Raw genomic sequence first — 13,184 nt, forward strand, 5'->3', positions numbered from 1 at the left:
AAAAAAAAAAAAAAAAAAACTTACCTCAGTTGTTTTGCATAGTTTTGCTCAATCTCTATCCTTTCTTTTACAAATTTTGCGTATTTCTCCAAGAAGTCAATGCCCCACTGCGTATGCTTGTCTAGGTTATCAAACTGATCCTTAAAAATAAAATGAAACAAAAACACCCAGAATTAGCTAAGAGTAAAACCATCACCAGAAACAACATATAATTTACTTATGAGTTGTGCTTTGAGGGAAAGCTTGCTACTTGGATAGAAGTTAAGTTAGTCTTATGTATATATACCAGTTACATACCAGAACAACAAATTGTATGTGCAGGCATACACCTAGGTCTTTCTCTATAAACAGCTTTCAGTATTTGCATTTTAAGTTCTGTGTAGCCCTTGTCCGATCACTTTCACAATGAAAATATTACGCCTTTTTCCCCCTAAAAATCCTTTCATTCACAAATGGATGTTTTCCAAGATAACAAAGATATAATCAGAGATTAGTACTAGATAACTAAGAGACTGTTCAACACAAAAGATGAGTTTGGCAGTTTTAAAACACAAAACGCAACTTTACTTGTTGCAAACTTCAACTCTTAAGACTACCCACTGAAAGAAAAATAATGTAAATTACAACTGCATGACTAAGTTGGGTGTAGTCTGCATTTTAAAAACCTTTATTAAAATAAATCTATATATACACAATCAGTTCATGATCAGGTCTAGAAAGAGATTCCAAAGAGAGCAAACCTATCCTCAGTCATTAAGAACATTATGGCAAAACAAAGACACAAAACAAATCAAAGATAAGTCAAAAATAAAACAGCCTTCAAAAAAAAGTTGTAGGATTTTTAATAAATTAAAACATCTTCTGAACTGAATTTTTACTGTATTCTGTACTGATCAATAAGCGGAGGATACTCTAATCAGGACAAGTTAAAAATTCCAAAAGTGAGAGGCAATATGGGGGTTAGGGAATTAGGCAGGAACAAACAACAGTACAATAAATGAGCACAATATGACCTAGCAAAACTTTTAGTCTAGCGAGTAAGTTTGCATTTTTATGCTAAAAAATCTGCCACAGTGAAAAAATCCAGGATTTTCAGTTTAAAACAGCATTTACCATAAATTTTCCTTAGAAGTTACCCAGTAATCCAAAAATACAAGCAAGTGCAACATCAAATACAAAGTTTATGTCCTATGTATGCTGAATCCAAATACACTTCACAGTAAATACAAGCTAAAAAATTTAAAAATTCACAGTCAATGAAGAAAAAAAACCCTACAGAAGCAGTTTAAATTCAAAGCTTATTTAATTTACATAAAAAATAGTTTGGGGTGAGGGGTGTTTTGGGAAGCTGTGTCTTGCAGATTCAATAACATACCTAAACCTAGTATATTATGTCAACCTTTATTATTAACAACTCAAGTCTTCCCATTTCAACATGCAATAGGATGACCTGAAGATAAATCAAAGAACACCATAACGCTGCTGGGCTCAAGACTCAAGAAAAATGTGTTTACTAAAAGAGAACACTGGGAAGACGATAAAAATATATACTACCGGTGAGAATAAAAGTAAATAAATAAATAAAAGCCATGAATTTAAAAAAATATATAAGGAATAAATCAGAATTAAGGTTTCTCTCAGATCTTGTCTGGCCTGCTGCTCTTAGTATTCTGTACGATGGACTAACCCTGGCTGTTGCCTTGAATCCAGTGGCAGCCAAGTACCACCAACCAAAAGCATCTGTCCTGTCCCACTTGCTCTTGCCACTGTATCACTCTCTTCACCAAAGAAGAACTGCTTTCCTTGATCTGTTTCACCACAGAATCATAGAAACTGGGGAGAGACAGGAGAGGGCCTGATGACAAAATTTTAACGTGTTTGGGAAACTGCAGCCTGTATTGCATGCTGTTCTGACAAACCCAATTTATATAAACTGGAGATTTCCACTCCAAATTCCTTTTGTCAGATAAAGTCAGATTCCTGTCATTATTTTAAAAAGAGTTGCGTAGGTGGTGTTTGTGGGAAGAGGGAGGTTATCATCTTGCTTTTAGCATTGAACCACTGTTGCATATATGCATAAAAATACAGCATTCTCAAGAAGCCTTGCTTTTTTTTATATTCTGCTCTTGGTTTTGTAACTTGACAGCATTAGCCTGATATTCAAAAGAAGTTTCAAAAAGGTGCTTTTGGCATGGAGCCAACAGCCAATGCCATTAAAAAAGAAAGACTTCCTTCAGTGAACAAAGCCTCTGCTGTCCTACTTAAGCTCCTTAGTCCACAGTACTCCAATTCGCTGCTAAGGTTTCACTAACACCATGGAACACCAAATTACTGATGTTTCAGAATGCGTAACCAGAGCGGATGGCTTTCCAAATATTCATCTTTTTCAAACAAACAAATCAAAAAAAAGGACTCTACTGGTCAGAATTAATTCTCTGCTACCAACATTAAGCTAGAATGGAAATAAGTGGGTTCAATTGACATGTTATTCTCCCCCTGCCCTTTACCAGAAGTATTTCATCACTGACCAGCTCCTGAAAGCTTTCCTTTCCTCAATTCCTCTTCCTTCATCTGATTCTAGAAACTGTAGGCTCTGAGCAAAGATAACTTTGTAGCATTATCCCACAGCCCCTTGAGGAAAGAAAAAATTTGTTCCCTCCCTATATGAAGAACACACACAGAATATAGACAGAACCACCTGAACAGAGTAAAACACAAAGCTCCTGCAAGATAGAGCTCAAAGATTAAAACAAACCCATCTAGTTATCCTCACCACTCTGTGGCTCTCTACATTAGTTCCCCATTTTACAGCTGGTGATGTGGAAGAAAGAGTTGAAAGCAATGTGCCTGAACACTCACATCATGTGATCTATGAAAAGCCCAGAGGAAAGCCGGCCTTCTGGGGCTCAGCGCAGCTCCTCCACCATTACTGATATCTATGGAATTACTCATGTGCATTAACGATCTGCTAGATTAGGACTAGAAATCCTAATTTAGTGAGCCACTAGTCCATCCTTACTGGAATTAAAAAAAAAGGGGGGGGGGGGGGAGGAGTAGCTCTCACTCTTCCGAAGATGCAGACAGTTTCACAAAGTCAGTTTATTCACTTCACTGACTTTCTTGGTCAGCAATTATATATATGTATCTTAGAATGATGCATACAATATGAAACATACAAAAATAATACTTCCAGAAAGTACCAAAGCATCTTTTGAAGGGTGGCTTATGAATGACCAAAGCTGGTTGCCTTAAAAAAAAAAGACCTACACATGATTTGTAGATAATAATTTGTGTTTAAACTAAAAATATTATATTAAACTCCCAAATAAACACCGATTTCTTGGTTTAAATTGAACATACTGACTACGTCTGTTCAGTTCTCTATGTAGCATGTACGTATTGTAGAACGGAGCTCGCAAACAATTAACGGGTAAAGAAAATATGTTAAGTGAATATATCTTTCACAATTTTTCCAATTCTAGGTAAACAAAAAACCACGGAATGGAAGTCTGCAAGGTCACACAAATCATCTTACACTGCTCAGCAAGATAAAGGAAGCTTCAGTAAAGCAGCAGACAGAAAAGAACTATCACATGGAGCTCCTCAAAGGGAAAATCCGGCTACTGACATTAGTCTCGTATTTGTATCTTTTCAGAAAGTAAGTCACAAATTTACTCATGGTCCTTTCAGCTTCTCTCAAGAAGCATCCATGTTTAAGCTTTGGGCTTCAACTTAGCAAAAAGCTTTCTTTTCGTCCAGGAACACTAGCAGAAAATTTTCCACACTACTACAAAGGAAACTCAAGTTATGCGTTGAGATACAAGCCAAGCAGTATCTTGAATGGAAAAAAGGCAAAAATCAGGCAATATAGCATAGAGGAGAAAATGAACTGAACAGTTGCAATAAAATTTAAGCCTGGAACTTTCAAATGAAAAAAACTGATCTATTTATAAATATGACCAGCTCCTTCATAGAAAATGTGAAAGTTGCATTAACTAATAAAGATTGACAAAAGGCAACAAAGAAAACAAGTAAATCCTACAGCATCTGGCTATCTACTACCTTGAGAGCAAAGTATTTTCTCAACAACCTTCCAAGGCAAATATACACTGCTGTTTGTCCAGTAACTCCCAAACTTAAAAAGACAGCTGAGCAGGCAAGTTTTGTAAGAAGCTTAATTAAAAATGCATCTGTCGCTATTACTACTGATTACTACACTATTTCTTACTGATTGTCAGCTAATGGACAGTGGCCCTAGTGGAAACTGCTCACTCAAAAGCAAAAACGCAGTTCACAGCCTCTGCATCATAAACAACTCTGACACTTCACAAAAGGTTTATAGTAAGTCAGTATAGACTGTTCCATACGGAGCATTACCTCTGTAAATTGTACTTCAAGATTACTTACTGGAGCCATAGATTAAGATTTTGAATACTTCAGTCATGCAGTTCTAAACTTACCAGTTTGTTGGGGATACCAGGAAGCCTTACAACAATAAGGGCTGAAGCATCAAAACAAGTAGCTGAGTTGAACCAAATCTTCAAAGATAAAACAGTATTTCCCAGGTTAAACCCAAAATTTGCTCTCCCCCCTTACTGACAACTGTTTTTTTTCCCCCCAGACAAGCCTCAAGAGCCAATAAAGAAGAAAATCTGGAGGGTCTCTTCAAAGCGATGAGCATGGAAGGAATGCTATAGCATAAATAGCAAACTTCTCCTCCTCCTAAAGCTATCTTGTAGCTAGTCCAACCAATTTTTTGGGGTGGTAGTTTTAAACAAAATGTGTAAAGCAGATCAAGATTTTTAAGCAGTTATTTGTTCCCCAGCCTTCATTGACTTTGGAAAGCGTTTCTACTTGTATTAGAAACTAGGACTATAATGCAGCAGTACCAAATTCTGTAAAAGTTCTGTTTTACTGAATGTTTCTGTTGCAAGGAGCTCTAGTTTACTGCATAAATATCAAATTGCTGCTGATTATTTTCCATTTTATTGACCTCCATTCTGACGATGATCTTCAGACAACTAAGTTCAAAGCCTACTTTCAACCACATGTGAAGAGATGGAAGGAATTTAAGCTAGCATTCACAGTACTCTGTTGCTATACAGTTCATAGATTCCAAGATTAACAATCATTTCATCTGGCTTGCTGCCTATACCAAAACATCATGTTCTTTCCTCCCCCCCCCTTTTTTTTTTAATATATCAAGCCTGTATCAACTTATTTTATCTGCAAGCTTTACTTAAAAAGCTCCATGGGCTACAAATCCCACCACACTGTTTTCCATCTATTTTTTCCAACAGTTAATTTCACTTCCCCTCTTTATTTCAATCGCATTAATTTATCTTTCATTTCTAATCTACTAGATAACTTTTTTTTTTGCAGACTTACAAGCTACCTTTAAACAGCAATTTTTCTTCAAAAAGGTACTCAAGCCACCTCTAAAAGTGGTCGTGAAGTTGTATCTTCATTAACCAAACAGACTTAACTTCTCCCTCAAAATTGTCCCCATAAAACCATAATTTCTGGACTACTAAAACTGTAACTTTTTCTAATTTTTTTCCATTCCCCACACAACGATTTCTCTGATTTTGGACTTACTACACCAAAAATGGTCTCCAGAGTCACACCTATAGTCAAAACCAGCCTTTTCATGCTCCAGTTGAGTAATTCCTCAGTAATATAGACAACATTTCTTTACTACAGAAGTCTGACTCAATTATTATTCACAATGACTCTTTTTTTTTTTTTTCCCTCCAACTAGAATCCTGCTTCTATCCTGGAAAGAATGACTTGTATTCTTTATTCTTGGATGTAGGACCTTGCACTTCATTGCCAGAACATGCCCTGTTTGACTGAATCAATCTTACAGGGGCTGACCCACCTACTGCTGTTGTTATTGACTTGAGCAGTAAATATTACTGCCTGCAAAAGCTACCAGTAACTTTATTATATCCTTGATTAGAAAAAAAAAGCATTAAATCATATCCACATCCCTGATGTATTTTACACTGAAAATCTTCTAATACAACAATTCCCAACTTACATTTTTATTAACTAGTTTTTAAGTAACTATCAACTATAGCAACTGTCTTATGAAAGTTTAAGCATCTTATCTCAACCATTTATTACATCAGTTAAACCTGCAACATTTAAAATAGATTATCTAACAAAACATTTTATTCAAAATCATGACAACTGGCACTAATTATGCTAGTATCATTGTATTCTCTTTTGACTGAACTGCACATCAATATTTCCACAATTTTATCTGACCAATTAGTCTGCAGCTACCCAAGTGATCTTATTTGCCATTTGAAGTACTGGCACAAAATTCATTTTTTCCCCAGTTCTTTGTTCCCCAGGCTGTCTAGCTTGCCAGTCTAAACTTCCAGTTCAGTGAGTGGGAGACTAAAAGCTGAACTCCACATCTTGCTCTCCAAATTCCTAACGCTACACAGTTCAGTATAAGAAAATATCCACTACCATGCTCCAATGGCACCCATGGAAAAGAGTGTTTCAGAGCATGGAGCAACTTCAATCGGGTGTTTGTCAGGAAAAAAAAAAAATTGGCACACAAAAAAAGCCCAGTCCATTTGCTGATAGAAATGCTATATTTTACATCATCTTCAGCAAAGCAACAAATTATTTAGCCACACAAATGCAAGTCCACAGAAATCCAACTGAGAAATCAGGGTTGATTATGTAACTCAATATTGATTACGATAGGTCTTGTTTACTCAATCCAAGCCTGTGAGGGCTTCTCAAATGAATCTGAATTATGCAGAAATTTAAATTGTAGGTTAAATAATGTCCTTCCTCCCTTCATCTCAGTACTGCAGAAGACACAAAGTCCCAACTATATTCAAGTAGTTAAATAAAAAATTTTAAGTTACTAGACATTACAAAGCCACTACTTCACATATTAGCTTATGATTTTATTAAACTTCTCCTGAAATATCTGAAGTGTTTGTATGAAACATTATGCAGTCTTTTTTTTTTTTTTTTTTAATTAAGAGCAAAGCCACTTAAGGTCAAACAATTCAACATATTTTATGTAAAATTAGATGAGTCAAGGTCAATTTTTTTCTAACTTGCAGTGTTTGTGCAAAGAACTGCTTAATGTGCTACTTTAACAGGCAGATTTTAAAATGGAAATCATCATTGGACTTAAATATATTAATGATAAGTTACCAGTATAGTAGAGTGTACCTTTCCCTACTTGTCTTCAGGACAAAACAGGTAGATTGTATTTTCATTACAATATTTTACACTAATCTACTTCTAATACATTTCAGTTTTTCTGATCCTTTGAAACTTCTTCCCTGCCTAAGTGTTTTTTTCTTCTCCTTAGTCTATGCATCTATATGCATTCCTGCTTCCTTTTCTATCCCTGCATAATAGCTCTTCTATTCTACTGTCTGAACTAATTATCACTTTTTTTCTCTTCCTGCCTGCTTGTTTTTATAATTACTAATTTGGTCTTCTGGTCCTTCTTTTTTCTTGCAACTGCAGTCTGCTACTCCTTAAGAGGCAGACAAGAGCTGCTTCCAGCTAAACAGTAATTTATTTTTTAAAACATCCTGTTAGTTTTAAATGTAAAAACTAACAAAGAGCTGTTTCTATACAGAGAACAAACTAGAGACAGTGTTTGGCTTTTCTGCTTTCTAAGAGTTCTGGATTGTAGCTTCCAAACAGATTAACCGGCAAATTATACCTCATTCCTCTCTAAAAACTACATATTACAGTTAAAAGAATAGAAGATATGTGGCTGTGAACAAATTTAGAGATTAAACATTTTTATAGACAAGATTAACATCAATGAGAAGGAACAGAACAGCAATACTGAATGCCATAGCTACATCAGAAAAAACAGAGACACTCAGAGATGTAAGAAGAACAAAAAGTTACATGCGTATATGCATAAACTTTTTATTTTAATACAGAATTAAAACGTGAAGTACTGTTTAGCTTAATATAGATTATACAGGAGTGAAAAAAATACAAGTCTTTTGGATACAAAAGAGGAAAAATAATTCCTAAAAATAACTTAAAAAAAATTGTTAGACAGCTGACTTCCAGGACACAGAGCTGTTTTGCCTGCAAAAACCAGGAAATTGTATTAATAGTAATCCTTACGTTGCAGCTTCAAAATACTTAAGTGAGAAACTCCATTACAAATGCAGACTTGAAGTGCTGAATATGCAAAAGGAAAACAACAGCCATGAAAAATTTACTTGTAGCTGGATGAAAGACTACTTTCCTCTAAGGCGTAAGAAAAGGAAATAGTTCACATTATGAACAAAGTACGTAAAATCCACCTGCCCATTAGACTTTTGGATATATTCTAAGAAAGCAATACCAATGTTAACTTGATTTTTAAAAGTCAATTTCTACATTTTATGATTATAAAAATGTCTGCATGATAATGTGCATAAATAACTTAAAAGCAGTAATAAACTGCTGGACACCTAGCTATCCCATAACATGAGGTATACAGCAAGGCAAGGTTCTGAAGAGACACTAAAAATGGAAAGCCACAGTTTAGGAAGAGAAGTACAATGTCTGTGCTTTCCCTTTTAAAGATGGCCTGAGACCAGCAAAAAAGGAACTGCGTTGGAAACTTTTCATGGAAAATCGGGTCTAGCAGGAAGGGCTATCTTGTTTGGCAGCCAGCAACTTAACAGGTGTGCCAGACACATTTACTTTCCAGGAAGAGAGAATATACCACAGAGAGAACAGGAGTAGAAAAATTCACATTGTGGTTGCTTTTGGAATGAGCAGCCTGAACTGCAACAGAACTCCAGCACTGTATTTGGAGATCAACAGAGCAGCCAAAAACCAAGCAGGGAAATAAACACAGTATCACATCTCCTGCATGTCTAAGCTACAAAAGGCTGTTTACATTTGGAAAGTAGGAATACTAACACCTATTTCACAGTGGATAAGCTAGGATGACCCAAGGAGTCACTGAAGCACTTCCCTGGAGAGTCAAACCAAGAGAGGGCAGGGAGCGAGACATCATTTTCAAAAGCAGACAGCTGTTGAATTAGCTCAGACATCTTGTGATATCCCACCTTGAGGACACCATTTGACATTAGAGACTACAGCTGTGCACAGTTCATCAATGCCACTGATTCTATCAGTGTCATTCAACAGAGGAGAGGAATATGCTGTGCCACAGAGGGGCCGCTACATTTCCTGGCTGTCCAGTTTATAAATCAGTTCCAAAATTCTTCAACTGATGGACAGGTGCCAACATGAACTAAAATTGTGTATTTATCTCAAACTATCAGGCTGTAAACTTAGGTTAAGGCAACTCAGTTCTGTCACTTCCCAAGCTTAAGCTGTGGACATGGGTCCTGTTTCTCTCGGGGGACCCCTGCTCTCCTGGCCATGGCAGCTCACTCCTGCCTCGCTCTGCAGCGAGACCGCTCAGGTCATTACAGCACAACCTCCTCCAACACAGCACCTGGGAGCCAGAAAACAGCAAGAAAACAGCATTCTTCTTCACTGCTACCCATCACAGCCTCTTCACATCTTGCTTCATGTTTTGTTAACCAACAACCAAACTGGGTATACATCAGCTTGAACGTAACATCTTTACCTACAAGTTAGAAAGGAGGTAAGATACTCTATCCTAAGCAAACAGAATGGACTTCCCTACCACCACCACTTGAGAAATATATAAACACACATATAAATATATAAAAGCAGGTACCACCAACCATATATCCCTGCTTGTCATATCACATTAGCACAAAACTTGTACAGAAAATGATTATGCAATATTTAAAAGCATACATTAAATATATACTAGGAAATCCTGCTTTGAAAACTGGACCAGAATCCACCCATTTAGCTTCCAAATAGCCTCTCATGTCATTAATCTTTTAATCTGGAGGAAATCTCATGTGGATCAATAAGTAGCAAATGGAAACATACCATGCCCGCAAAACAAATTCAAAACTTGACGACTTTGTTATTACCACAACAAACATTCCCCATGATGAGGTCATCAAAACCCCAGGCTCTTATGAGTGCGCGCACACACACACACTTCACAAAATATCGAATATTTTATTCAATGCATCAAGCACCCTCATATAAAACTGCAGGGGTAAAACTAACAAACCACTATACACTATAGCACAACTTACAAAGAACAGAAAATACCTATTCAAAAATAACAAAATATTTCATAGGAAAAAACTGCATCTCTGGTGTTTCCATTCTATTCTTTAAGGGAGATCTACAAAAGCCCCTTTAAAAGGTAAACTAAAAATGAACCCCTTTAAGACATTGGTTTTATTGCTCCCCTGTGTCAAGAGGTACCTAATCACACCACGTTTCCTGTTCAATAAATCATCCCTCTTTTTCTTTCCTCAGAACATTGTATTTGAGCATTTCTTCCCTTGCTGTTGACACCTTTTCTTCTTCACAGGTATCAGTTGCTTTTTATTTCAAATGGTTCCATTAATAATGCAGGTTAAAACTGGAGCAGCTGTTTCCCACTTCCGTTTAGTTTTGAAGAACATTACCTTCTATCTCAGACCTGAAAAAAGGGTTGTGTGCTCAAAAGTCTATTTTGCCAAAAATTAGCTGATCTAACAAAATACTTTGTATCTCACCACTAAGCTTGCCTCACTGATACACGTTCAGGTCGTAACATCCACAGCACTACCACCAGAAATTTGGAGGCACAGCCCAACCTCTATTCCAGCCCTTACTGTTGAACACTGAAGACTTCCATTCTAATTTATGTCTTAACTACTGAAGTACTCAATACATCATGGGAGCAAGAGTAAACAGGCATGTCTATGTGAGCAGAATTACTGAGAGGTTTCACTTTCCCATTGTGAACTATATAAAAAAAAAAAGTGAGATTTCATGAGAAGGAAAAAAATTGTGATGTAGTCAAGGATAAACACACAAACCACTTTGTCTATATACCACTGAAGTGAGTTTATCCACTCTGATTTACCACACAACCAGTAAAACCAGATGCTGCAAAAAACAAACCATCATCCAGTAGCAGATTGGTACAAGCAATATGGGCAATAAGCAGACTGACACAACATTCAGGTAAACAGCATTAAAGTACAAGCTACTATAAAGAAGACTGATGAGATAATTCAATATACAATTCAGAGCCAGTATAAAGATGGGGCAGTAGAGCTATTTTAAGTCAAGATTTTAACGCTGAATCTTCTGACTGAGAACTAATTTACTTTCAGACAAGGTCTGCTCATTTGAATTCCTTGTGAAACCAGATTTTTTTAATCAAAAATTTTTTAGGGATAACAAAAAGGCAACATCTATTTGAGGTTTTTATTTTGTATTAAACTGATTTTTTTTTAATTAACTTCTGATAAATTAAAACATTAACCAGGGTTTTTTTTGCATATGCTCTTTACAGAGACCTTTAAAATACTAGAGTTTTGTTTGCATTTGATCCAGAGAACTTAATTTTGAAACAGTAGTTCACCATGTACTTCTACTTTGAGCTTAATTCTCATATAAACAGATATCAGATAATTTTCAAACAGTGCTGGCCAAGAAAACAACAGTTCACAAATCAAATAAATATGCTTTCAACCATTATTGGATTAAAATAGTTATCACTTTAACAAGCAGACAGACAGCACTATACATGCCTTGTACATACAAAGGACATAATTAGGTCCATTTCCCTAAACAGAGAGGAGTCGTACTGTCACGAAGCCTGAACGCAAGCATTTTTTGAGTCTTCTGGAAGCTGCTGAACAGAAGTATAAGCAAGTTTTAATCCTAGTTATGTCACTTGCAAAAGGAGCCAGGAGAACTTTAAACATAAATGAGTTAAGTGATTTGATGCATCCCAGTAAAAATATATTACTTTTTGTACAATGCTTAGAGATGCTGTTGCTCATTCTAAGAGAGAATGGCCTCGAGAAAATCCTGTCTTTACAGGAGGATTGGAAAAACACCAAGTATAAAGCATTGGGGCTACACATCAATGAAGCAGGAGAATACTGAAATCACTACATGATCAGTATCCAGGCTAGGTCTCAGGTGAAGTAAGGGTTCTGTAGAAAAACAGCACAATACTGTATGATGAAAGTTATCCTGCAGAAAATCTGCAAGAAAAATATCTGGCTTGGAAAATACTGCTGCAAGATTTTTATTTTTGAAAAATTGTGTAAAGCATAATTTGTTCTTCAGCTGGAAAAGATTATTATTACATGGTTTGCTTTCAATTTACAAGGTGAACATTTTTGCATACAACTAAGCAATCCATTGCTAAAACTATTCAAAACTTAAAAAATTATAAATATTTCCAGAATGTTATTAAAAATGCATCCATAGAAGGAGCAAGCAGCCCTGACACTTTACAATTCTTGCATATTTGGTTTTGTAATTATTTTTGCAATCTAAAGGATCCATTTTCTAAAAACGTGTAGAAACAAGAAAGAGATATCACCTACTGCTAACTTCTTCAGAGAAGGGTTAACTGTGAAGTTCCTACTGTGGCCTGTTTGGCATAGTATCTAACCAGCAGAGTATGTACTGCTTTTTTCCTCTCCATTAATTAAAGGAGTGAACTTAAAACAGTGTCCTCAAGAAAAGGAGGGAGTAGTACAGATGATACAAAGGTAAATGGCTTTTGAAGAGAAGGAGACAGTAATTACCTTGAAGGTAAAATGATAAGGGGTAAGTATGGAAGAGACAACAGGAGCAAGGTAAAGGTTCTGCAAAGGGATTATTATTGTGGAATGTCTAGGTGCCCTAAATAACAAATTCAGAAGAGAACAAGCTCCACCAGCTTTGCTGCTCATTCTGTGGCTATGAACCTGCATCCACTGCTCTGTAGGACACAGTCATTACATTTCAAGTTATTGGCCTCCATTTCTTACACATACACACAGAACTTCGCACAGGCTATATCCCAATTCGTCCAATTGCACTACCAAGAAATCCAGCTTACACTGCACTCGCTATTTAGTGAAAATGTTACTGAGCTGAAATGAGACATAGGTAAAATAACTACTAGTTTGTATATAACTTAAATAGAGTCATAGTTCTGTACTCACCCAAAAGCCAAGATGATTCCAAACTTCATAGAACAGTAAAACACTGTCATGTAAAACTTAATTTCAGTAAAAGAAAAAATTGAGGACAAGAAGGATTTAGAAGGTTAACAATGA

At 36.1% G+C, this 13,184-nt stretch overlaps 1 protein-coding gene across 2 annotated transcripts in view; it reads right to left on the bottom strand.

The window, feature by feature from the left end:
• The window catches only part of FNBP1L (formin binding protein 1 like), a 63,781-nt gene that overhangs the window by 31,745 nt on the left and 18,852 nt on the right, over window positions 1-13,184 (bottom strand). For both annotated transcript variants that reach the window (XM_067300916.1, XM_067300915.1), the window contains exon 2: window positions 25-140. In XM_067300916.1, the coding sequence (XP_067157017.1) occupies window positions 25-140 (116 nt within the window). The remainder of the gene's footprint in view (window positions 1-24; window positions 141-13,184) is intronic.

The sequence above is a fragment of the Apteryx mantelli genome, chromosome 8 (assembly GCF_036417845.1).
Source record: "Apteryx mantelli isolate bAptMan1 chromosome 8, bAptMan1.hap1, whole genome shotgun sequence".
Lineage (NCBI taxonomy): Eukaryota > Metazoa > Chordata > Aves > Apterygiformes > Apterygidae > Apteryx > Apteryx mantelli.